Below are 26094 nucleotides of genomic sequence, written 5' to 3' on the forward strand. Positions count from 1 at the left end.
TTCTCTCAGCCTTTAAGGAAGCAACACTGGAAACCAGCATTGCAAGTTTATTACTTTAAAAAAAAAAAAAAAAAAATAGCTCCAGTATTACACTGTCACTTTATTTCCCTCCTGTCCATAGAGCAGAACTGTGCAACACATGTGCAACCCACTACAGTGACAAGAACTCACCGAGGGCAATTTCTGACTAGCATTAGGAAGCTACTACACCTGTACTGCCATCCTGTAGCCTGCTAGGAGCTCAGGAGAGGGCTTTTTTTTGTTTTTTTTTTTTCTGAGTTTGAGCCTCAGATATCACCAATGTTCAGTAAAGCTCAGTCCTCTGACAAGGAAGTAGCATACAGACCGTGGGTGTGTTCAGTGATGAAAGAAACTTGGCTGCAGTGATTTTTATGAAAAGGTTTTCCCAAAATAGGTGTAACAAATACTGTGTTTGATTCGACTAGGAAGCCCCTTGTAAGTGATTCCAGGGAAATACCCTTTAAGCAATGTAAAAGCAGAGTCAAGCACTGGACAGGAACTCCTGCATTACATGCTGAGCACCATTTATCACTCCATGCCAAGAGGCAGCTAGTGTGAACCTCTTAAGGACACCATTTCCCATTAGCTAATTAAATTAAACTCTAAATTTAGAAGTTCATACCTGCTCTTAAACTGACCTGTTTCATCTTGGCAGTTGCTGGGGTGGGGGAAACACATCACATTACTACATACAGTCAGGCTTTCTGCAAGAAGACACTGAGCCCGAGTGGCCAAAAGCTGGTATAAAAAAACTGGATGTTTGCTCCAGAATCCAAACCCCTCACTGCTTGCCAGGAACGACATCAGAGTAATCTTTCAGTACTCCAGCCAAGTGGTCATTGTGAGTCTTAAATCGACGTTTCTTCTGAGAAGCAGGTTTCTTCCTCCTCTGAATGGGAGCCTGCAAAAAGAAAGAAACCAGCAGTCCAACGATCTGCCCTCCAGCTGCCACACCCCACCCGAGGGGTGACCTGAGCACAGTCACCACTTCTCTGAAGAGGAACCAGGTGAGGAAGGTGCTTGCTTGTTTTTGCAAGGAGAATTCAGCATTCAGCTGAAATCCAGGCACGGAGATGACCCTGGGGATCATCTATCTCCCTATCCCACACCCACGAGCAAAGCTGGTGTTTATACATGGATTTTCCAAACACTCCCATGCAGCTCCAGGAGCAGGTGCACGCCCCGTAATTCTATCCACAACCATGTCCTCAAAAGACACTTTTAGCATATAAGAAATCTGTGAGGAGTGCCCAGACAATGACAGGCATTAAAACATCTAGGGTAGGGACTTAGCAGAAACCAGGAGCAGCTCTCCAGGACAGCTTGAAGCCAAGCAAGGAGGAGAAAAGACATAGTAAGTCACACACAAACAACTGTAAACAAAATAATTGTTTGAAGACAGGAAGAAAGCATCTCTGGAAAGCTTGCAGCCATTCTGGCCTCCCAGTAAACCAGGAGCATATTGTGCCCAGTTTGGAGAACAGCCTGTGTATGGTGAGAGGCATGTTACATGGTTCCCATCCTGATTTCAAAGCTATCTAGCAGAGAAGAACAAGTTAAAAAAAAAACCCACCCTCCTCCCCCCCAAAAGTAACTATTTTTCTACTCCTCATGCATTGCACAGCTTTGAGCAGAAGCTTCCACTTTGGAGCTCACAGGGACTTCTGGCATTTGTCCTCTTCTTGATGCTGCTTGGATTACACTGGCTCAAACGAGTTATAAAAACACTGACTGCTGGCTGCAGCATTGTTTTTTGCAACTTCTTGAAACTGGCCACACTTCCCTGAGCTACACAAAGCAGCTGTGCATCAGCTCACCAACACGTTTTGGGATTAACACTGCGGGGTCAGGAAGGGGGAATCTCCCAGAAAGATCTGCAATTTTAATCTCTTACTATTTTCTTTGGTCCAGTTTCCTGCATGGAAGAAATACCCTGGCGTTTCAGATACTCTTCAATCTTCTCCTCATCCATAGAATCCACGGGAATGCTCCTCCACAGCTTCTGAAACTCTGGAACACCAAACAAACCCTCGTTTTATATCCCAAAGAGCAAACCCTGGGCAAAGCCCCCGCAAGAAGGGGAAGAAATGGGCTTGATTTCAAGCACTAAAGTATTCTGGCAGGGCAGCCTGGGACTGTACAGACGCAGCCATCACTGCCAGCAGGCACCCAATTAGCACAGCTCCAAATGCCTGCTTCCCTTCCAAAAAACAAACCCCAACAAAACACCCTCAATGCTTCATGGAAAACAACGAGCTGCTTCTCAGCTGTTTTAACCAAACTCCAGCACCAGGAGCACCCAAGGCAACATCAGCTTTTAATGTTAAATTGTTTTTCCTTTTCTCTACTATAGCTGAGGAGACTGTCAACGGGGTTTATAAGTTTCAGTTCAAAATAATCCTGGTGAAGGTAGCAACTTAACCATAAATGGCAACTTCACTGATGCATCCTCAGCTGCCATTGTCCTGGGAGACTTGTCATCTTCTAGTCCAATTTACTGAGGAATCAAGACATTTACTGCAGTGGGCTGAAGCTCGTTTATCACTGTAATATAATACACACCGTGCCGTACAGATAATAAATTACTTAAATTCCTCTGGTGTTAAAAAGAAGAGAGATGCCTTAAAAGCCACGGCAGCAGGAAAAAAAGACAGAGACAGTAAGTCTTAATTAGAGCAGCTGCCATCTGCCTGCACACTTTCTGCCTCATGTAAAGTTTCACAGAGCCTCCGGAATGCCTTCTCCAGGCAGCGGCTGGTACAATCCCACCTCCCTTCATTCCCCAGGCAGTAAGTTAGATATAGCCTGTCAGCAGGTTTGGCTAACAAACTATAAATAAAACACGAGGCACACATAGCAACGAGAGGCTCAGTTTTTCCCTTTATTTCCAGATAAATTTAGTATACAGTTGTCAAAACAACCCCAAGTTCTGAGGGCTTAAGGAGCTGTCCTACGCGGCGGGCGATGAACAACAAAACGGCCCCGTGCAACAAGCACATGGAACAGCAGCAGCCCTGGTGCCTCCCCTTGGACCAGCTCCCTTCCCAGTGAATCACACAACCACTGAATCACAGAATCCACACCATGTTGGAAGGGACCCATCAGGATCATCAAATCTAACTCCTGTCCCTGTGTAGGGCACCCCCAGGATCACAGCGTGATGCCTGAGAGCATCATCCAAATGCTTCTCGAGCTCAGGCAGGGTTGGTTTGCATCTTGTTTATCTAATGAGCAGAGAAGCTTTCAGTGACAGGGCTTGCTTTTTCTCCCCATTGCTAACAGTAAACAGGCTGTTTAAAGCTTTCCAGGAAACAAAAGAAAGGAATTTTGCCAGTGAAGAACAAGAGCAGCGTTCGTTTTTGGTAATGCGGCAGTGATTTTTGTTTTCTTTTCTTTTCTTTTCTTTTCTATTTTCTTTTTTTTTTTTTTTTTTTTTTTGCCTGGTGATATTTGAAGAGAACTAATGCCCACTTTTGGTTGCAGGAGAGAGAGAGCACTCAGCCTGTTTCTCCTACAGTGCAGCAGGATCATGGGGACTGCAGCTTCCAGGTAAATCTTTGCAAGGACTGACTCTGCAGGCAGAAGTTTTCCCTCTGCTCCTCCATCCTGAGCGTGTCCCCAGGCGTTGGGCAGAGCTCCCCCTGCCTCCCATCACAGATCATCTCTCACCTCATCCTCCTGGAGCAGGTGGAGAAGGTTTTGTTATGATCAAAGCTGAGCACACAAGAGACTTCTCAGCGATGAGAGCTCAGATCGTGAAGTGTTAAGAGCAGAAGGTCCCGCTGCACCCTCCAGGCAGAGCAGAAAATGCTCTTTCCAGCGATTTCCCCTCTGTTCACACTCTCTCCCTCACCTCAAGCTGGACATGGAGCCCTGGGAGTGCTTGGGAAGATGAAGGAGGTGATGGGTGTGTTGTGGTGGGAGCTGAAGGTCAGCCCTCCAAAATGCACAACAGGCACCTGTGCATGAGGTGATAGCAAGTGAGACCTTACACAGTAGTGTCCCTTTGTTTAGAATGTCCTGCTACAAACACAGATGATGTCTCTCCTTATTAGAGTTCATTATATATGGATAAGTATGTCCTGGTACAACAGAAATAAAAAAAAAAAAAAAAGAAAAAAATAAAAGGCTGAGGATAGGTGCTTAAGGTTAAACTGCTCTACATTCTTCCAGGGAACAGAAGTGAAAAATTAAACACTAGAAAATAAATGGTCAGCTCTTCAAGGATCAACATGCAGAGAAGTGCAGACCCCTGTTAATATCTAACCACAGCCATTTGCATTTCTTGTAATGCAAGGCTTGCACCATCGTTTACAGCTCCACGTTCACCTTTGAAACTTGGCCAAGGAAGAGGAATGTAACAGTCAACAGGAATCCAAACCACAAAGCTACAATGGACTTAACATACAGATAATTTAATCCACTAATTGGCCCCACCAGAGCTCCTATACAGTATTTAAAAATTCCTTCAGCAATCAGGCTGCTTTCAGTGCCACTGCTTGGATTGCTGCAACAGCAGAAGAACCCTCTCCCCGTGCTGAAGCTCCATGTAGGGTGTTAAAACACCTGATTGCCTCGGGAAGGGGGAGTGACAACAACACAGTTCCCCCCTGGAAACACTGTCTTACAGGATTGGATCAGAACTAAAAGTGCAGGATAAAGGTGGAGAAGCACAGAGCTGGCTGCATGCAGGGTGCCATCTAAAGGGAAAAGGAGACACATCCATCATCTGGTCACAAAACCCATTTGGTGTAAAACTGCTGAATGCAAGAACTGAAGAAAGGGAGCAGCTGGCTGGCTGGCACTGAACCATTCCCGTGTTACCTGTCAGATTTATTCCCCAAGTCTCCATGGATTATGCCCCTACCTGCTAGTGAAAAGTTTAGACCTTGGGAAGAGGCTATCTGGATGGTTGTGGCATCCCCTCTGAAATATGAGAGCCCTTTGAGAAAAGCTGGCAGCAACTACAGCTCTCCAGAAACAACCATCAGTGTTGGTGGTACTTCTGCCCCTCAGAATTCACCCCCTTGACCCAAGACAGAACATGATTTCTCCAGTTTCTTTGAGGAGAATCTGAAATCCTGTCACCCTTGGCCTCTGCTGATGCTCCAGGTACCCAAGGGGGTCACTACCTGTAAGAAGTGGACCTTGTGTCCATGCTTATGGTTGGCCAGGCAGGAGGATGTGGCAGGCTGGGCCTGTCTCTGGAGAGGGGAGAAGACAGAAAGAAAAATGCTGTGATGAGCTGAGGTGTTTGAAGAGCAAACAGTGACAGAAGGTTGTTCCTAGGGACAGTTTCCATCTACTGAATCTGTTTTGATGATGTTTTGTCTTTTCTCTGCACAGGGAGTTTGGTACCAAGGGGATGCTTGGAGCAGAAAGTTGTCCTGTTTCAGGCAGGCATGGGGAAGAGGTTCAGATTCATGTATTCCTGCACTGCACAGAACCATTAAGATTTAAGAAGACATCAGTTTTCCTCCCCCAGGTCCTGTCAGCTCCTAGGTGGTTTTTACACCATCACAGCACAGCAAAGGTGAGAAACTTTTCTATCAGATCCACTGAACTATTTGACAGAGCAGCCAGAACAAGCTTATAAGCAGGCTGCAGTCAGATGAGGTGACCATTTCTCCTACCACTTCAGCTGCTCTGACAGGGTGGAACACAGAAAAAATCCCCTGGGGCAAAACTTCTAAAGAGTTTCTGTCCAAAACAATGTAGGTGCCATAAATCCCCAAGAAGATCACAGAATCATAGAATTGGCTGGGTTGGAAGGGACCTCAGAGATCACCAAGTCCAACCCTTGATCCACTCCCGCTGCAGTTCCCAGCCCATGGCACTGAGTGCCACATCCAGGCTCTTTTGAAATAGCTCCAGGGATGGAGAATCCACCCCTTCCCTGGGCAGCCCATTCCAATGTCTGATCACCCTCTCTGGAAAGAAATTCTTTCTCATGGCCAACCTAAACCTCCCCTGGCACAACTTGAGACCTCTTGTGCCCTCTTGTCTTGCTGAGAGTTGCCTGGGAAAAGAGCCCAACCCCCCCCTGGCTCCAACCTCCTTTCAGGGAGTTGGAGAGAGTGATGAGGTCTCCCCTGAGCCTCCTCTTCTCCAGCCTCAACACCCCCAGCTCCCTCAGCCCTTCCTCACAGGACTTGTGCTGGATCCCTTCCCAGCCTCCTTGCTCTTCTCTGGACCTGCTCCAGCACCTCAAGCTCCTTCCTGAGCTGAGGGGCCCAGAACTGGACACAGGACTCAAGCTGTGGCCTCCCCAGGGCTGAGATATGCTGGTAAGTCCTGATGCCAATGCAGCTCTTCCCCAGAAGAGGCAGGAAGTTGTGATCCTGGTACCCAAGGCAGATACTTGGTGTCTTGCCTTGACAATGACCCAATCCCACATGCAATGCCTTGTGATTTGATCAATAAATATTTTAACTCAAAAGCCTGACAGAACCAACACTACCCAGAGGCTGCTCCCTTGCTCCTCCAGATGGCAAACTGCTGGACTTCCAAGTAAGGAGAGGAGGGAATGAGACCACGAGCTGACTGAAAGGCCACTTTAGATGTCTGCTAACATCACCATCTCTGTCCTCTCAGACTTTAAACCAGGACCAGCAGAACCATCATGCAGCATAACAAAAATTTTACAAAATACCTTCTCCCTCCAAAAAACCCAAGGGATAAGGATACACAATTACAACTTTCCTGCACTGTGGGGTGCTTCATACATGAAAACAATCTGCTGACATTCCTGAGTGATGAGACTCTAACACATGCCCTTTCTAGAAATGCTTACATTTGGGGAATAAAGTCATGGGTAAATGGCAGCACAGGGACTTGAGCTTAGCTTATCCTGCACTTCTGACTGCCTCACCTGCTCCCAGAAAAAAAAAAAAAGGCTGAGATGGCTTCTGGAGATAAATGATTGTATCACGCTGGTAATAAAATCTGCCAGAGATCAAAAACAGCTGAAAAATCTTCACTGAGCTGAGCCAAAATCTGAGGACAGGATGAGAACAGGTAAAAAAAAAAGCAGAAGGGAAGAAATTACTGTGCAGTGGGGAAGAGGGAGTCCTGCTGCATGGCAGGGAGCACAGCACTAGATTTATACTAGAATATAAGAAAGAAAGAAATACTAGAAAGAAAGGGTGCTTGAAGCTAAACCCTGGACCATCTTGGAATTCAAAGCCAGAGCCATATTTCATCACTGATCCCAAGCAATTTTTATGCTGTTCAATTTAAGAGGCTTTGGCCATTCTTTAAATTTCTTCCAAGGTACTAAGGAGGAATATTAAAAGCATAACATCATTTTTTTTAGGCAGAATACTTCCTGGCCTGGCTCAGGAACAGCGTGGCCAGCAGGTCCAGGGAAGGGATTCTGCCCCTGTGCTCAGCCCTGGGGAGGCCACAGCTTGAGTCCTGTGTCCAGTTCTGGGCCCCTCAGCTCAGGAAGGAGATTGAGGTGCTGGAGCAGGTCCAGAGAAGAGCAAGGAGGCTGGGAAGGGATCCAGCACAAGTCCTGTGAGGAAGGGCTGAGGGAGCTGGGGGTGTTGAGGCTGGAGAAGAGGAGGCTCAGGGGAGACCTCATCACTCTCTCCAACTCCCTGAAAGGAGGTTGGAGCCAGGGGGGGGTTGGGCTCTTTTCCCAGGCAACTCTCAGCAAGACAAGAGGGCACAAGAGGTCTCAAGTTGTGCCAGGGGAGGTTTAGGTTGGACATGAGAAAGAATTTCTTTCCAGAGAGGGTGATCAGACACTGGAATGGGCTGCCCAGGGAAGGGGTGGATTCTCCATCCCTGGAGATATTTCCAAAGAGCCTGGATGTGGCACTCAGTGCCATGGGCTGGGAACTGCAGCGGGAGTGGATCAAGGGTTGGACTTGATGAGCTCTGAGGTCCCTTCCAACCTAGCCCATTCTATGATTCTGTGATTCTATGATTCCTGTGTTGCACTCAGATGTGAAAGACACCATCTCTTCTCAGTTAAGGAATCAGACTGGCTTTTCAGCATGCAGTGGGCACGAGGTGAAGGCTTGATTCACAAGCAAAGTGCTCAGCCCCAGCACAAAAAGGCAGTGCTTGAGTTGGCTGGAGCACCTGAAATCTAGCCTGGCTTTTCTAAATGCTTTTGGCTACATGGTCCTGACAGAAGATTAATTAGTCAGGAAGTCAAGAAGGAACACATGCAATCTGAACCTTCCTTGGCTAATCACATAAAAGGAAGAGCAAAAGCTATTCCTTACTGCAAAAAACCCCTTCTCCAGCACCCTGGAGATCACAACATCCAGGTACTGCACTGCTGCTGTGGCACAGTGGGATTTATTTTCACAAGCTTGTTCAGCCATCAGAGCAGCTGTAGTTGGGGTAGAGACAAGCACTGCCAGAAAGCAATTCCTCCCAATACTTTAGACAGCAACTTCCAAGCTGTCCAAGCAGCTCCTCCTTCTCTGGGAGGATGGGAAAGGACACCTGACCTGGAGAGGATATTAACACCTTTGAAAACTGGAGGGTGGCACGGGGCAGAATCAGGCTCTGAGGAGAGCAGAGCCTTTACTTCTGAGGATAAACATGAAGCTCGAAATTTATTTTGCAGCTGTCACCAGCTGCCAGATCAAAGAGTCTGACAACGTTTCAAGGCTTATTTTGCAGTCTTCTAAAAGCTTCATTTTAACATTGCTGGAGCTAATGAGCTGAAATAGCACTGCTAAGGCAGAAACGTGTCGTAACTCATCCTGCAGGCAGACACTGCTGCCAGTGACTCCCTAGGAGACATGCTCTGGTGCTCTGGAAAGAATCAGAAAGCAGAATTCCTCAGGAAGGACAGATTTTCTTCATCAGAGGGTAACAGGGCTGGGAAAAGGACTGTTAAGTAAGGGAACTTACTCAGGGGTGTTTTAAGACTTGTGGCACCTACAGGCAGCAAAACGAAACTCACAAAAGTCTTCTCGCCCCTTCACAGAACAAAGCAGCAGCATCCGAGGGAAAAGAAAACCCCAAAGCAGCAGGAACAGAACAACAACAACAAAAAAATCCCTTTCTGCTCAGATGGGAACATGCTGCCACCTGCGGATGAAAGAATGCAAAGCCACCTTCAACTACAAACACACCAACCAACCCTGCAGGCTGGAACCCCTCCCTTCCTTCACTGGGAAAAGGAGCCAAACACCTTAAGCATTTTGTTTCAAGGGGTTTTAGAGAGGTTTTTCTTAACCTCTTGACCTTTTCTGCCTCTTCCTAAACACATTTTAGCTCAGCATGCTAAAACATGATGTATTGTATATGAGCAGCCTTGGGTTTATACTGGCTACCTGGTGAAGAGCTGGCAATGCCTCAAAAAACCAGGCTCTTCTGTTGAATTTCACAGTTAAACCTGAAATTATTACAACTTAAGAGCTACAGGGTAGAGATCTCCCTCTGATATCTCCTTTGTGATGACTGGGTGTCAGTTATCTGGAAATGATTGCACCACAAAAAATGATCAACAAGCAAACAAACACAACCACCAGCTGCTAAAAACTGAAAAGCTTTTGTCTCAACAGCTCTGATTTCAGAATGTTTTGGGTGTGTTCAGATCCCTAAAAGCTGAGGGCTGATGGCCTGAAGAGAGATTGTATGAACAGGATGACAGTGGAAAGAGCAAACTTATGGGCATCTGGGAGGTTAGAAATTCCCCAGAAGGTGCAGACTCCAGGCTCATAATTCTGCATTTTACGTAGAGTTCTGACTGTCAAGAAGTGACAGAAATTATGGGTCTAAAAAGAGATTCACTTCAGTGTTTTGAAACAATTTTTGTACTTTTAAATGCTGTAGGTGTGCCATCTCCTTAATTATCTTTTGTGGAAGAAGGCTATTATTACTCAGAGTACAAGAGTGGTACCTAACAAATAAGTTAATGATACACATTTCCAGCTGCTCAATTTCACTGGAAATAATGAACCTCTCAGATACTCAAAGAAAAAAGAGTTTCATGCTTTGTCCTGTGGTCCTTTAAGTAGAGCAGTTCATGTTGCTATCAAAACTCTCCCATTTTTGTATTTTTAAAAAGTTTAATGTAATATTATATGGTAAGATGTTTTAAGTGGCATGTTACAAGAACAATATGTCAATAACTGAGCATGTTGTGTCTTTGAGTCATCAAAAATAAAATCTTTTGACACATATTGCCTTCTGCTTTCTGTACTTACAGGCATCTGATGCTGGCATAAAAGTCACTGTTAGAACACCCCCCAATTTGTGTAATTGATTTTGGTGCACAAAAAGGCACATTGCACCACAGGATTTTACCACAATTAGACAGAAAACACATGCTAAACATCTCAAGTCCCAAATCCATTCCAGCACTGCCCCACATCTGTGCTTCTCCTCCCAGCTGTAAACTTCCCAGGATTTTTGCTCACATTTCCTCCCTGTCTGCTTCACCCTTCTCTGACATCTGTGGCCTCTCCTCATGTTCACCAATAAAAGGCACACGATTAACAAACTGGAAAAAGAAAACAACAACCTTGCACACACAGAAGCCATTCTTTTTGGGGTTTTTTTTTGGCTGCCCTTTCCACAGCAAAATGTTAGGTGCCATTTTAGTCACAGTCAGGTGATTTTTAGTCTCTTCTGTACCACTACACTTAAAAAGGATGGTTGGGTGTCATGTTTTATTAAAACCAGAAGATATTGTCTCTGGACTCACTCACGAGTCTGATTGGCTTCATGTTAACATAAACCACTCTCCCAACATCTGGATATACCTAATATTTCATTACCACCTTAAAATACCTGAAGACTCCTTACCCAAGATGAATTAAAATTGATTATCATGGAAACATGAGAGAGATGTAAACAAACACCTACCTTCATCCACAGTAAACTGACAGCTCTTGTCATTGTAGAAGAGAATTTTCTTCTTATCAGGGCGATTAACAAAGATGATCTGGTCCCCTAAAGCCTCAAAAACAAAAGCAAAAGAACAACTCAAAATCATTTGGTTTCCAAGAATGAGAATTCTGACTTAAAACAGCAGCCCCAGATCTTGTGCTACAAAAAAAAGCACAACAAACCAAAGGAGGAAAAGTAACAGGCAAGGAAAAGCAGCTGAAGCAGCTGCTGATGGGAAGTACACAACTGCAGATGAGATGGGGAAGGACTGAGATCAAGGTATAAAAGCAGAACTAAATGCCTCCAGTTAGAAAGTGGAGAGATCAAGAGTCTTTTGTGAGAAAAAGCTTTGACAGCTGTGCTGAGACATCAGGCCAAATCTGAAAATATGGGATGAAATACAGAAAAAGCTCCAACAGCAGATCTGAAATAGGTTTTGACTTATCAAAAGAACAGAAAAAAAAACTCATGAGAAAATTCTCTCTTAGCCTCTAAGCTAAAGGGAATGAATTGGCTGAACAGGAGATGCCTGCTACTCACCTTTATGGCTTTCTGGGCATTTGGTAGCCCTTCCTCAATATCTTCTAAGAGGATTCCTCCCAGCCCTCGCTGGTCATGCTTGTCCAAGAGCCTGAGAAGAGCCTTTTTATCTTTCAGGTTGTATTTGGGTTTGAAAGCATACTTCCCATCTACAACTTCTATTTTCGGATTGTTGACTAAAGCCTGTAACAGGGACATCAATTTTCAACCTTGGAAAAGAGCACATTAGTACTTTTTTTTTTTCCTAGTGCACTCCTGAGCAGCTAGAGCAGCCACACACAATGCAGCTGCCAGTCTGGAGCCCTGAGTTTGTAAGGGATTTTAAATCCTTGGATCCTAGAGCCACCAGCCCCAAGAGAAAGCACCAAAGGAGGCTTGGCACTGTTCACTTAACACCTCTGGGCTGGAAGGTCCATCAAGCCTCTTAAGAGCAGAAAGCCACACTCCTTCCTTTTGGAGAAAGGAATGAAAATAAAAAGCAGAGGGAATGCAAACCAGGGCTCTCTGGCTGTGCAAATGCACAACTTGACAGGTGAAGCTGGGCTCATGTGGATGTTAAGGATGTGAAAGGCATTAACCTGGGGTGACCAAACCAGGAGTCAGCCTTCCCCAACTGCTGTCAACTGGCACCAGCAGCTGTAGAAGAAATTGAGAAGAGCAGACCTCCTGCACAGTGGGATGGAACTTCTGATCCAGCTTCAGAGTGAAGCTGACACAAGTTCATGGACATCAAATCAAATCAAAATGATTTAAGATATGCTCCAAATCAGATTTGCTGTGCAGCCAGTACCACAATGGAAGTTCACCTGTAACACAGGGCAACTCTACTCAGTTTCTTCTGCAGATGCCAGCCTGACCCTGAAAGGAGAAAGAGAAGACACACAGAAAGAAGAAAGGAGGGAGAAAACACCCATAACAGAGAAGGCAACTGTGGTGCTGCAGGGCATTTGTTCACCTTTTCTCATCCAGTAATAATTCAGTGATAATTTTATATACACCTGTTGGGAGGGGCTTTTTCATTCCATCTGAGATTCTGGTTCTTTATGGAAAAAACCTGGAGTTAAGTCCAGCAAAAATCAAGCCTCCAGCACAACCAACCCTGCCAGACTGGAGGTTTCTGTATCCCAGAACATCAATTACAGCTACAGGGTCTATTAGTTAAAACCATCCTAGTTTTACTATGCAGAGGGTTTTTTTTGGTTTTTTTTCTCCACAGCTCAACAGGCTTTACTACTCTGTGTGAGGATTTTAAATGAGATCTAAGCAAAACTAGGAAGGCAAGTCAATTATAAACACCAAAGAAGGTATTTCTGCTAACTAAGAAATCTTTAGATTCAATTAAGACATTCAGATCAATGAAACATGAAGATGAATCCAGTGGCAAGTTGCAGTGAATTTGTAACAAGAAAATCCAGCATCCAGAGTGAGTCTGATCAACTCCAGCAGGGGGAAGTTGCAGATTTGCTATGTCACAATTTCAGACACAAATTTCACATCAGAATTCTTCCTTTCAGTAAGAAACAGAGAACTGTAAACCTATGAATTCTGTACCATACCCCTTGGGCTCAGTTCATTTAACATCCTCTGTATTGGATGAGATCTCTGCCTGAAATTTTTCAAAGAAACTCCTTAAGAAAAACAGTTTCTTTGTATGAAATTAGTCATGAATGAATTCACTTTACATAAAATATACTCTCCATGAAACTAATCTAACAGGTCCTTAAAACATCAAAACAACTTTCATTTCAGTTACCTCAACAGCAGGAGGTACAAGACAGACCTGTGAACCAATGTGGTTTCTTAAAGGGGGATTATATATCTGTAAATTTTGTTATTAAACTCATATAATTCAGATTTCTCATAATCCTTTGATCTCTAATCTGAAGAGCTGTTTTCTTTACCTCACTCATTAACCATTGTTTCTGCTTGAGTCCAATATCTAAATGTTGTGTTTCATCCAAAATCTCATCAAGGGTCAGTGCATGTGTGTCCCCCCGTTGGTGCCGAGTCTGGAAAAGTAAAGAGGATCCATCAGAGTTCTGCAGTTATTTTATTCAGTGTCTCCATCATCATCAAGTAATTAAAACTGGTGTAATGTGATGATAAAACAACTTCTGCAAAACCAGGAGAGATGCAGCACAAGCAGCAGATGAGTTTTGATTTGGTTTTTTTCAGAATATGAGGAAAAAAATGAGGATCAGCTGAAACTGATGACAATCCCTCAAGCACCAAATTACATTTTGATAAATAGTTCATGAATCCTAAAAGCTGACAGCATCTTGCAATTCCTATTTCTACTGCAAATAAAAAAACATTTTCCTGGTTGTAAAGTGACCTGGAATAATTAGGATTTCAGTACAGACTGTTTTGTTCACTGACAGCATTTTGAATTTAACAAGCCCTATCTTGAAATTCTCACTCTTGCAGTAAAAGAATTTGAGAGTTTTCAATACTCAGCATCTTTCAGCTACCACAGGAGAATAAATAACTGAAGCATTTCAAAACATTGCACTTTTACATCAAAACAACCTACCTTCATATAATTCACTATTTTAGCAAGGACCCCAAACTTGTAGCCAGAGCCTCCTGAAAGGGCTTTCAAGTTAAATGATCCATTGCTGTGATCTACAAAAGGAGAAAACAAACCATTAAATGATGCTTTCAACAACACCCTCTTGGCTCTGCACCCCATTTCCTTCTCACTCCCACTTTCAGGACAGAAATGTGTTGCAGGACTATGTGCTGGCACAGGTGTTGATCTAGATCCACACTTCCCTGTGACAGACACAGCTCTGGATTGGGTTGTGGGTTTTTGGTTGTTGTTTTTTTGCTTTTAAGCAGCTCTAGTGAAGATTTAATTAAAAAAAAAAACAACATAAATACAAAACAATTCAACCTGGTGTGCTGCAGCACTGGAACAACAATGCAGCATGTCAGGTCTGGTTCTGTCTTTATGTCTGGTGAGGTTTGCTACTGTGTAAAGCTTGCTTCAAAAATTCTTGCAGGGTTGTTGCTGACTGTTTCAGTAATTTTAGAGCACAGAAATAGCCACAAACCACTACCAGAAGCCACAGGTTCATTACCAGCACAATGCTGCTCAAACTCAGTGGTAAAAGGCTTTTTAGAATTTCAGCTCCTCCAGAAAAAGAAAATTCCCTCTTCATCACCATGGGAATTTTTTTGTCCACTGGCAATTTCAAATCAAATCTGAAAGGAAAGTAGGTATCTGAGAAATACTGAGCTCCTATTATTGCTGCCAAAAAATGAGTCAAGAGAAAGAAAAGAAAAATTAAAGTTAGTGCATTAACTGCAGCAGGTGGGGAGTGGAATGAAATCTGTGCTCTGCTGGGCAGCTGGAGAATTCAGGTAAGAGTGAAGAACAGGATGTGGAAGGGCTCAGGGGTTTGCAGTGGCCAAAAAGGAAATTAAAAAAAACCAAACAAAAAATAAAACCCCCCAAAACATCATAATGCTATGCAAATGGAGCTAAGGTGTGCAACAAAGACCCATGACTTCCACCCAGGCAGACAAAATCCTTAAGAGAAAGTGTCTTAGATTCACTGTGGTTAAATTTGGATGCCCTTGCCAAGTTCTTCACAAGCAACTGCAAATTCAGTTTCCAAAATCACTATGCTCCAGGTGAATCATTTTCATGTCTGTCCCACTGCATCTCAGCCTGCTTTCAAGTTGATCTGTCAGTCAGTAGAACTGCAGAAAGGGAATTTTGCATGTAGCCAGATTTCAAACAAATCCACTTTTAGATAATTACTGGGAAGACTTCACGGAAACTGGTGCTACTGTAGTAAAAAACAAAATCTCAAAGGAGCAAACATCACATCTAAAACTTGGCAGCTGCTCATTGTGAGGCTGTTACATGACATTGTCTTAGAGCAGAGCACAACAACTGTAAAATGAATGTAGAAGAATCAGTGTGATTCCAGCTACAGAAGAACATTTTATTCTGGTTACTAAATAAAAATGGAAAAAAAGAAAAAGCCAGCTCTGCTGAAAACACAGCCTGTAGGGATTTTCCCCACAGGGCCCTCTTTTATCATGAAAAATTAATGCCTGTGCAGGACATTTTATAATTAAAAAACTGTCTGTGTCACGAGAAGTCTGAAGTGGCTAAAATAAATTCAGAGGCACAACAAATAGTTAAGGTGACTTCTGTCAGTCGAATCAAGGAGATTATCTTCTTTAATCTGCCTGGCTACAGCCCACTACTGACCCTGACAAGTAAATCTAAGCAGGAAATGTGGAGATATGAACACTTCAAACGTCACGGTGGGTCCAGCTGCTTCCCAGCACAAAGCAAAGTGGGATCAGAGCCCCCAGCACACCCCCTCGTTACCAAGAACACAAAGAACAGCCCCAAAAAATAAAGTGGGAAGGGGTTTGCTGCTTCTTAGAGACAATAAAAGTCAAATTTATGAATGATATCCTCCCGGGGCTGAGCGTTTGATGCAAATGAGCATAAAGGAAGTTGTCAGCAGCATCATGCTCTGGCCAATGGCAGGAAAGCTCCATCTTAGCTGTGCCATAGGCTGCGTTAAAAAAAAAAAAAAAAAAAAAAAAAAAAAAGGGACCAGAGCAGCGCTCTTTCAGCATCCTCTCAGGCAAGAGGTAGGTGTGGATCATTTTCTAACCTTGTCTTAGGTTTACCTCGATTAATGAAAGAAATTAATGCCTGTAAGCTACAAGCTGCTTGGAATCAGGATGTTTTTTTCTCTAGGCTGGGGAGGATTTGATGCCGTGAGGGCGGAGGAGCTTCTCTTGCAGGATCAGAGGGGCACTTTCACCATCTGGGCACTAATGGGAAATTGATGACTGCTCCATCTTACAGAGGAGCTCCCACCCTGAGCCAAGAGTCAGGAACCAAAATGGATTTCATGCTCAGGGAGGCAGCCTGTTTCCTGCAGCCTTGTAATGGACTCTCTCTGTTTTTACAGAAATGCCAGGGAGAGGATTTGCCTTAAAACAAAGGCAGCTCAGCCTGAAATGTAAGAAATGCATCTCCCAAGTGGGTGTTCTGTGAAAAGGCTTCAACTGAGCTGCCCAAAAGGGAGCAGGGTTTGTGGATATGCTAGAAACCTGTTCTAGAAACTGAGTTCATTAGGCTAGGAAGAAAATCCCCTGGCATCCTAAAATTATCTGTGCAGATGCTGGAGCTGTGATCAATACAATGCAAACAGCCAGGTTAGAATCCACCTGAGATTTGTAAATGTTACTAGCCCAAGGTGTCTGTTCTGTAAGTGGTTCCTTAAACAGGACTTCCTCAGTACTGCACTGAGATGGTTTTTTTGCCAGTCATTTCCCTCTGCTCCATGAAGATGATTTCAAATATAGCTGCTCCTCTGCAGTGTCTCAAGACAAGGGTAATTTCAAATTGAAACCTAACAGAGGTATTAGAGAAGCCAATTCATGAAATATTTAACTCGCTGCTTTTTGGAGGCATTGAATTGCTCTAAGATCAGCCTGGTTTACAACATGAATTGAAATGGTGCCATTAAAAATAAGTAAAGCTGCATGAAAACCAGACCAATTTTGACAGCTTTCCAAGAGGCTAACCTCATTAGTGCTGTGTTAATTCTGAAGGCTCAGGAACAGCTACTTCAGTCTTCTATTTCACTAATTACAGCAAGGAGTAGCTGATATTTATCTGCCTCAACTCATTCACATGGAAGGAGATCATCATCACCCTGGACAAGCTGGAGTCACCTCCAGCTGGGGCATTAAATTCCAGCTCCCTGGGTAAAGAAAAGTGTCCCCATGCTGCTCTCCTGGTGGCTCCTGGGGAGCCATGCCCTGCCCAAGATGCTCCTCTCAGGAACAGGGGTACCACCCTGGCAGAGAGCTGTGCTGGTAAAGGGGCCCAGCCAGGCAATGGAATCATGCCCAGTCTCTTCAGAGACCCCAAATCTTTGTCACTTTTAGCAAGGACTAAGACAGTAAATTTTGCATTAGCAGAAACAGTTAATTTTTGTGCCTGGTGTATGCAGAGTGAGAAAACTTACACGTAACAGACTGCAACAAAATCCTCAGTCTCAGAAATCCGTTGAAAATGTTCAGAGAAAAACTTTTCCTTCCTGAGGATATTCTCTTGCCATTTAAAATACACATTTAAATCTTACTTGCTTTAATTACGCCTCCAAAGGGACTCTGAATTTTTTTATTCAGCCTCCTCCAGATTTTCAAATCATCCCTTCAAAAATCCTCCGGACTTTTAGCCCCATAAAACAGGTCAGCTGAGTTTCCTTCCTAGACCCTGACCAAAGGGGTCCACGCTCTCAAAGCCAGGACCCAACTCAGCTCAGGAGTATTTTTAGCTTGGATTTGTTCTGTAAACTTCTGTTTAAGAAAACAAACCAAAAGAGTTTAATTAATCCTATCCATCTCAGTCATACTCTGTGTATTCAATTACAAGTTTGTGTATTCAGCAAGAGATTTAACAGAGAAAGCAGTAAGTTACTGTAGCTGCTCTAATAAAAATCTGTATTAAACACTAATTCCAGCCAGGTATCTTCCCAACAACAAAGCTGTTCTGTTTCAATTTAAATCCATTGAAAACAGAAGGATAAAGGACAAAATGTGTAATATCTGTATACAAATGAGACCTAAATCACCAGCTGGTTTGGCTGCATCATCATGGTTTTCACAGTATCCTTTTTTGAATGACACACACACACAAAACAGGTGCTTGAACTGCTTTAGCAGACACCATCACACTCTGCCTTGGTCACACGTTGTAGTTTTCACTGCCTAAGACAGGCTGATGGCAGAATTATTCCTGGGATTTGCCAGGTTCATTGAAACACAACCCAGGAAAACATCAGTGTCACCCTTTGGCTCTGCAGTTTTGATTACTGAGGAAAATTAACCTAGAGGTGGGCAGCCAGGACCCTTTAGTAATGAACATCTGCAGGTTTGGGGTTTTTTTGCTTGTTTTTTTGCTGTTTCACCTCAAAACTCCTTGCTATTTCCTCTGTGACTCAGTCCCCTTCTCCCACACCCAGTTTTCAACTGCCTGAAAGATTCAAAGGTTATTACAGCACCCTCCATTCCCCACGACAGGTAACCAGGAGTCCCAGTGGCTCCCTGGACATTTTTTATTCCATTAGATTATATGATAGAAATCCATAAATTCCTTCAGTTTTGGGAGGCACAGCCAAGGAAAGAAAACCAGTGGAAAAAAAGATTGATAACTGTAAAGATGTTACTGCCCAGCACCTCATCTGCCTCCTTATAATTCCCAAAGAAATTCAGAGACAGACAACACTGCTTTTTATTTCTAGATAAAGCCCAGAAATGATCAAGGCACAGCCTCCTTTCAACACTTTTGAGCAAGGGCCTCTCCAAAACAACATCACCTTGACACTGTCACCAAAGGCAGATTTGCTGAAGCCAACTTCTTCTCCCACCTCTGCCCCACAGCACAAAGCAGTTTTGTCTTCTGCTGGGTACAAACAGTATTGGACCAAAGATGGCATTTCTTCCCTAGCAGTTAAGCAGAGTTGAAAAAAAGGAATCAGAACTCCTCAGAAAGGGTTGGGTTTTCCTTGTTATCTCTCCTGATGAGTTAGAAGGAATGAGGATTGTTATTTTTCTACTAGAGACTGCTATCTTTGCATGGAACTTTTGGTTGAGTTCTGTTCCATGCTTTGGAAGCATCTTCCAGAGCAGTCACAATTTCCATATTCCAGAGTAACTCGGGCTACAGGGTGCAGGTATGGATCACTCTTCACTGAAACAGACATTGCAGACAAATCACAAAGTTGTACATTTGGAGTCTGATACTCGTGTGAGCACACACAACTATGCAACACCTCCTTGTAGGAGGTGTAAGCATTTAGTCTGAGTAAGTTAAGTAAGTCTGAGTAAGTTAATTTACTCTGAGTTAAGTTCTGGTGGTTCCAGATAAAAACCACAGCGTGTTCTTGTTTAACACAGCCCTCAACAGCTTTGTTTTTCTATTTCAGCTCCCAAATCTGTGACAGTGAGCACACTGAGACAGCTCTTAAAGAATGGCAACTCTCAACACTACTCACTGGAACGAGACTACGTCCATTTCCCAGTATCTGGGCTTCCAAGTGCAAAAAATTTACCCTTTCCATGACAACTGGAACACTGCCTGCTTTGTTATCCTGATCATATTCATCTTTACTGTAGTTTCTCTGGTGGTGTTGGCTTTCCTCTATGAACTGCTGGACTGTTGCTGCTGTGTGAAAAATAAAACTGTCAAAGACTTGGAGAATGAGCCCAACCCTGTCAGGGCAATGCTGAACAGCTTCAGAAGGCGTGAGACAGAGGTGGTGTAGGGAGGACAGAGCAGCAGCACCTGAAGAACGTTTAACACCAGGAGTGAAGCCTCTTGTACCTTTATGAACGAGCAAGTCACATGAAGTTTTTCTTCTTTTGGACTTAAATATAATAACAACAATTGCTATTTTATCTCTGGATGTGAACTCGAGTAATTGGGAAAGGCTTTTGGAGCGCTCAGCAGAAGGATGATCAGTTGTAATGTTATGTGGGGAAAAAAGATTTGTGTTTCTAAAATGAGCTTTTGTTGTTTACACATTGAGTTGTTAGCATAGATCTCTGTCTACCTGAAGGAACAAATGTTGCCTAAAAAACTATCTTGCTGAACTTTCATAAAAATGCTCAACAATCTGATCATACCCAGTGCCAGGACACAGCAGTGTCCTCCCACTGAGACAAAGGCAGGAAAAAGATGGACAAGGGGTGAGGAAAACAGACAGGACAGGCTTGTGTGAATTCTTGTCTTCAGCAGCTCTTCCTCTTACAGGCTTCTTGCTGTTAAAAGGGAGGGTGGTGGGAGGAAAAGTAAACCAACATAAAGGTGGCCCTAGAATGGTTTTTTTTCCAACCTCTTCTGGTCACACATGACCTTTTCTCCTGCCCCTTCTCAAATTTCAGAGAACTGCTCTCCCCTTACTTGTTATTGAACCCATTTAACAACTTCTGGGTGCCAAGATGTGCTGCTTTAAGCACACCTGGATCTTCCCAAAAACGAGTGGAAACACTCCAGAAGTGTTAACCTTCTAGTCTAGAAGAAACAGGGACTTTTCTATCCCCCTTTCTATCCCAAGGCTGCTGCCACCACAATAACCACAACATGGCAGGGAGTTGGACACATTGGATGCTCCATCCCACTCTTAACTTTTCAGAGCTGAACTGGAACTGACCAAGTTCCAGCCAAGGAACACGAGCAGAGAGGGGTCACAGACCTCCCACCCCCATGCCAGGAACCTGCCCAGCCTGCAGGCAGCTTCCAGGTGGCAACCTGCTTCCCACAGGAGGCCCCACCAGGAGAAACCTTGTGCTAGAGCCAGTGGGGTGGATGCACACAAGAGCTGCTTCACCAGCCTCACAATGCACCCAGAGAGTTCACTCTCATGCCTTGCTCACAAACTGACCTCACCAGGTTATTTTTCTTCTGTAGCTGCACTGTGTCTGTAGTATTGAAACCATAAAGTTTTGCAGTTACCAATTATAACTTAGATTACAGGATCCAACAGCCAGCAGTGAGACCTGGCAAGCCTGTCACACCCCTGAACCCACAGAGAAGCAGGACAGCAAGAAACATCCCAGACCAAAGCTATGTATGGGACGAGTTATTTAACCATATAAAGGCCCCCTAATATTTTATCATTAGGGAAACAAAGCCCACCCAATGGCCAAAGGCACAAGTGAGCTACACCACTGATCTCTCAGCCTGTGTCAGAAATACCTTTGTGCCATGGCCAGTTTCTATAATTATCTATTTTTTTTTTTAATATATAGCTTCCCTCTATCAGGTTCAGTACTCCCAAGCTCCAGAAGCTCTGCACACACTGAAAAGACTTCCTAATGTGACTCTTCCTTTGGTGAGATGGACTCACAAGCTACCAGGCTACTAGTAACCAGCACAACTTGCCCAGAGACTTGCCAGGAGGAGCAACCCCAAACCCAGAGGACTGCTACTGCTACCACCATTCATCTGGGACACACTCCTTACAGTGGTCCCACCAGTAGAGAACACTTCTGGCTGCAAACCAAACCATAAGCACAATTAATGGAAGCTGACATCCCAGGGAGAAGACAATTTTCAGATTCAGGCCAAGATGTGTGATGAAAACATCAGTGCTGCTAATGCCTTAGACTGTCAGGGAAAGAGGGAAGGTGCCTCATCACCTCCTGCTGCAGACTGAAAGACCCAGGTCCTGCTCAAGAGAGGCAAGAGCTGCCATCAGGACACACTGAGTTAATTAGAAAACATCTCAAAACATCTCTCTCCTGAAAATAAGAAACCCCACTCTGGATGGCCACAGGACTGCTTTCCACTGGCAGTGCTCCTGCCCAGCACTCCCCGTGGCTGCAGAGTGTGCAGGGAGGATCATGAGCAACCTCTGCCACACTGGCCTCCTGTTCCTGCACCTTCCCGAGAAGCACACACCAGGAAAAAAAACTTGGGGCTCCTGCCAGCTGTTTATTTCACAGCTGTGTAAAGGGGGCTGGGTCTCTGCCCAAGGAACAGGAGACACAGCCCCAGAGCCTCAGGATGACCCTTGCAGACAGGCAGAGTGAGTTGTGAAACAGCTCCTGGAGATTTCAGCTGCTGATTGCTGCTGGCTGAGATCACCAAAGGTCTTGAGACTAAGACCTCAGTCACAACTTACTGTTGATCAATAAAAAGAAATAACCAGATCTGATCTATTTCCTTTATTTTCCAGTTACTATTACAAACTGAGCACACGAGGCAGTTTTGAATTTTTTCAAGTGGCTTCCTTGAACAGTGATTCCAGATAAATATAGTAAGAATTATTCCTGCTGGAAAGCTTACAACAGAGCTGGCCTGAGTGTGAAGATTTAGCTGAAAGGCCTTCTGGAGCTCAGCATGAACCCTCCTCCCCAAAACAGTGATGAGGACAGGTCTCTGAGTCACACAATGACAGAGAACCTGCAAGCACCCCACACCCAGGGACTATCAGTGCCAACATGTCAGCACAGGGACACGAGTCCTCACCTCTGTGGTCACCACACAACAAAACTAGGGCTGATCATCTTCATTTCCTTTTTTTTTTTTTTCTGGGATGGCACAGGGATTTTTTTTACTCCAGCTCCCCAAGACCCATCTCTGGCAGACCCTGAGAGGCACCCAACCATCTGGTGACTCAAATGAAAAAGCACTTTGGAGGCAAAGGGCTTGGCAGCATCACAGGGCTACTCATGCTGCTTGTGGCTACTGAACCTGTCCAGTTGCTTGCCAGCCCCAGCACTGGTTCTGAGCCAGTTCCTAAGGGTAAGAGGGAGAAGGTTGGCTCTGAGAAGGTTGGGTTTGCTCACTCTTCATCATTCTCCTTCCACCCTTGCTGCCCCCTGCCCTGGTGAGGCCACAGCTTGAGTCCTGTGTCCAGTTCTGGGCCCCTCAGCTCAGGAAGGAGATTGAGGTGCTGGAGCAGGTCCAGAGAAGAGCAAGGAGGCTGTGAAGGGATCCAGCACAAGTCCTGTGAGGAAGGGCTGAGGGAGCTGGGGGTGTTGAGGCTGGAGAAGAGGAGGCTCAGGGGAGACCTCATCACTCTCTCCAACTCCCTGAAAGGAGGTTGGAGCCAGGGGGGGTTGGGCTCTTTTCCCAGGCAACTCTCAGCAAGACAAGAGGGCACAAGAGGTCTCAAGTTGTGCCAGGGGAGGTTTAGGTTGGACATGAGAACGAATTTCTTTCCAGAGAGGGTGATCAGACACTGGAATGGGCTGCCCAGGGAAGGGGTGGATTCTCCATCCCTGGAGATATTTCAAAAGAGCCTGGATGTGGCACTCAGTGCCATGGGCTGGGAACTGCAGCGGGAGTGGATCAAGGGTTGGACTTGATGAGCTCTGAGGTCCCTTCCAACCCAGACAGTTCTAGGATTCTGTGATTCTGCAGCAGCGAGTGAATATTCTCCAAGGGAAAGCCCTGCATAAAAGTGTTAGAGAAACCTTTCTGCTATTGTCTGGCACAAAGGCAGCAGTGTAAAAAGATAAAGTGCACCTTCTCACAGCCACACATCCCTGTTTGTTTAAGCTCAGCATCTGATGGCTGCAGAAGCACTTGAGGAAATACCCAGGCTCACAAAACCCCAGAAATGACACTTTCTTCACCTGCTCTGCCTCTTGGCCACCTAACTACCAAAATCTCCTGGAACAGACCCACGGGTGAACTTCCCACCCTGGTTCTGTTTCCCCATCCCTCTTTCCCAGCAAACCCCTCTCACTCAGGACAGGGCAGTTTGGGATTTAATTTCCTATGGAGAGGAGAGTGAGGCAAAGGGACTGAGGGAAACCTACCCTGCCTTGAATTATTTTAAAATGTCTAACAATAACTTCATTTGGTGCCCTGAGAGGTTGAAGATCCACACACAAGCTCCTCACCCCTCAGACAGATGATGTTCCACTCCTCCCATTGTTCTCCATGGTTTTCTCTGCTGTTTTCAGCTCCATTGTTTCTTCTGGGAGCTCAGAAGAGAGCCACATGTGGCATTCAAAACACAAGCACACAATGCCTTTGCACAACAAAGTGTTCTGTGGTTTAGTCACTCCTGACATTTGATTTCACCTTCTGAGCACACCAGAGACCAGGCAGTGCCTTCAGAGAACTGAAAAGCCCCTCAAGTGAACACACAGCCAAAGGGAACACAGAGAATGCTGCTCCCCTTTCCATTTCACAGAATTCTGGCACTTTTTTATCAGCTTATTTGATACTGAGAGATGCACTATCAGCTTCACCAGCCCAGGGAAACAACAGAACTCCTGACCAAAGCAGACAGAAACTTATAAAAACCCCAATGTTTGTGAGCAAAGATTAGTACCCAGGTAAAATAAGAACTATTAACCACAAGGTGCTAGCCAGGAAAGATTTAAGTTGCAAAATCCACCTCATGGATGGCCAACTGATGACTTTAAGAGTTAATAAAATCAAGTTTTAGGCTGCCACAAAGATAGGGAAGGGGAAAAGGGGAAAAGGGGAAAAGGGGAAGAGGGGAAGAGGGGAAGAGGGGAAGAGGGGAAGAGGGGAAGAGGGGAAGAGGGGAAGAGGGGAAGAGGGGAAGAGGGGAAGAGGGGAAGAGGGGAAAAGGGGAAGGGGGAAGGGGGAAGGGGGAAGGGGGAAGGGGGAAGGGGGAAGGGGGAAGGGGGAAGGGAGGAAGGGGGAAGGGAGGAAGGGGAAGGGGGGAAGGGGAAGGGGGGAAGGGGAAGGGGGGAAGGGGAAGGGGGAAAGGGGGAAGGGGAAAAGGGGAAAAAGGAAAAAGGGGAAAGGGGGAAAGGAAGAGAAGGGGGAAAGGGGAAAAGGGGAAAAGGAAGAGAAGGGGGAAAGGGAAGGGAAAGGGAAAAGAAAAGGGAAAGGGAAAGGAAGGGTTATTACTGCTTTTCTTGTGGGTCCAGCAAGCACTGAAATCCACAAATCAAAGCTCAGTTTCATGTGAAATAATATTTTGGCATTAGTGATTCCCCAATTGTGTAACAGCAAGCAAGTCACAGGATGAGACCTGACACATATGGGTGGTAGCAAAGGTGCTTTTTCTCACTGCACAGGCAAATTGCTTGACAGAAAGTGGTAATTTAAAAGAAAGAGCATCAACAGGTACTGGGAAAATCCAGAGAGAGATTGATTCATAGTGATAAACCACAGCTGAGAGGCAGACAAGGGAAAATACCCAACAGCTGTCAAACAGGAGACTTTCACCAACCTGTGCTTTGTTTGGAGCTTGAGGAGCCACCTTGTTCTACCTTTGCTTTCTTCTTTTTGGAAGAAGAGGAGTCAGAAGATGGCGCTGGACGTTTTTCTACTGCTGGTGTGGAGAGGGCACGTTTTTTGAATAGCTCTCGCTCTCTCAGTAAGCTTGGATCCATAATTCTGTCACCAGAAGCAGGATGGGAAAGGCAAGAAATAGATATTACAGTCAATAAGAGATTTAAGAGCAGAGGTACCTAGTGTTGGTTTGAGTCCTCTTTTCCCTCCCTATGGACTTTCAAGAATCTGGCACGTGTGGGGATTTAAAGCGTCAGAACACAACCTTAACCCCCAGGGAGAACTTGAAGGTAGAGAAGGCGATTTCTGAACCAGCCCCTCAAGCTCCCAGCGATGTCCCTAGCGCCGGGGCAGCTCTGCTCTCAGGACACCGACCCTCAGCCCCCCCCCCCGCAGAACCTCACAGGCACCCGGCGTTAAACCAGGAACTTAAAAGTCACCGACCCGAAGCGGGACGGAGAGAGGGGGTGGGAGGTAAACTCTGTCAGCAACTTCAGCGGCCCGCCCGGCAGCGAGCCCGGCGGCCGCACACCCCCCCTTTACCGACAGCCAGGGCGCAGGGCAAAGCACCGGCAGCGGGGAGGCCCCCTCCTAACCGAGGCCGGGCTTGTGCCCACAGCGGGGGACGGGTTGGGTTGGGGCCTTGTCCGCCGCTGGTTGAGGAGCCGGGTCTGACCGCTGCCTCCCTACCCCCCCCTTTCCTTCCCCTCCTCTCCCCCCCCATCGCCTCACGGCCCCGCGTGCCCCCTCACGGCGCCGCCTCACCCGCCCGCCGCAGCGCGAGCCACAGGCCGCCCCCGCCGATTGGGCCAGACCGCCCCTCCCGGCAGCCTTTGCGGCACAGCCCCGCCCTAACGCAACGCACCGCCCCCTCCACACCCCGGAAGTGG

General features: G+C 45.4%; 3 protein-coding genes and 1 long non-coding RNA gene across 9 annotated transcripts in view; 2 read left to right on the top strand and 2 right to left on the bottom strand.

Moving 5' to 3' along the window:
- On the bottom strand, positions 1-26061 carry GTF2E2 (general transcription factor IIE subunit 2). 3 transcript variants are annotated; one of them, XM_071744025.1, is made up of 8 exons: positions 25970-26060; positions 25143-25309; positions 13958-14049; positions 13326-13433; positions 11425-11607; positions 10861-10954; positions 1916-2031; positions 1-922 (listed from the first exon to the last, which is right to left on the bottom strand). In XM_071744025.1, exons 2-8 carry the CDS (start codon positions 25303-25305, stop codon positions 803-805), a joined length of 876 nt encoding a protein of 291 aa, XP_071600126.1. In that variant the 5' UTR covers positions 25306-25309; positions 25970-26060; the 3' UTR covers positions 1-802. The 3 variants fall into 3 exon arrangements, with proteins under 3 accessions (XP_071600126.1, XP_071600128.1, XP_071600127.1); XM_071744027.1 differs by lacking the exons at positions 1-922; positions 1916-2031 and adding an exon at positions 2876-4103 and having other exon boundaries at positions 25970-26061; XM_071744026.1 differs by lacking the exons at positions 1-922; positions 1916-2031 and adding an exon at positions 8540-8799 and having other exon boundaries at positions 25970-26061.
- The window catches only part of TADA2B (transcriptional adaptor 2B), a 67508-nt gene that overhangs the window by 40610 nt on the left and 804 nt on the right, over positions 1-26094 (top strand). The window lies entirely within an intron of this gene.
- SMIM18 (small integral membrane protein 18) lies at positions 15972-19980 on the top strand. Of its 4 annotated transcripts, none has more exons than XM_071744034.1 (2): positions 15972-16047; positions 19401-19980. In XM_071744034.1, exon 2 carries the CDS (start codon positions 19446-19448, stop codon positions 19737-19739), a length of 294 nt encoding a protein of 97 aa, XP_071600135.1. In that variant the 5' UTR covers positions 15972-16047; positions 19401-19445; the 3' UTR covers positions 19740-19980. The 4 variants fall into 4 exon arrangements, with proteins under 4 accessions (XP_071600135.1, XP_071600133.1, XP_071600132.1 ...); XM_071744032.1 differs by lacking the exon at positions 15972-16047 and adding an exon at positions 19075-19148; XM_071744031.1 differs by lacking the exon at positions 15972-16047 and adding an exon at positions 19140-19222.
- LOC139796206 (uncharacterized) lies at positions 22131-24427 on the bottom strand. The gene is made up of 2 exons (XR_011725887.1): positions 23830-24427; positions 22131-22717 (listed from the first exon to the last, which is right to left on the bottom strand). It is a non-coding gene; the product is annotated as an uncharacterized lncRNA (long non-coding RNA).

The sequence above is a fragment of the Heliangelus exortis genome, chromosome 4, assembly GCF_036169615.1.
Source record: "Heliangelus exortis chromosome 4, bHelExo1.hap1, whole genome shotgun sequence".
Lineage (NCBI taxonomy): Eukaryota > Metazoa > Chordata > Aves > Apodiformes > Trochilidae > Heliangelus > Heliangelus exortis.

What these genes read in the sequence shown, in the direction of transcription:
- SMIM18 (XM_071744034.1), top strand. Translation starts at nt 19,446, where the DNA reads ATGGCAACTCTCAACACTACTCACTGGAACGAGACTACGTCCATTTCC.
- GTF2E2 (XM_071744025.1), bottom strand. Translation starts at nt 25,305, where the DNA reads ATGGATCCAAGCTTACTGAGAGAGCGAGAGCTATTCAAAAAACGTGCC. An exon ending in ATGCCCAGAAAGCCATAAAG is followed by an intron (nt 10,955 to 11,424) that starts GTGAGTAGCAGG and finishes TTTGTTTTTGAG; the next exon opens with GCTTTAGGGGACCAGATCAT. An exon ending in AAACTGGACCAAAGAAAATA is followed by an intron (nt 923 to 1,915) that starts GTAAGAGATTAA and finishes TTCTTTTTGCAG; the next exon opens with GCTCCCATTCAGAGGAGGAA.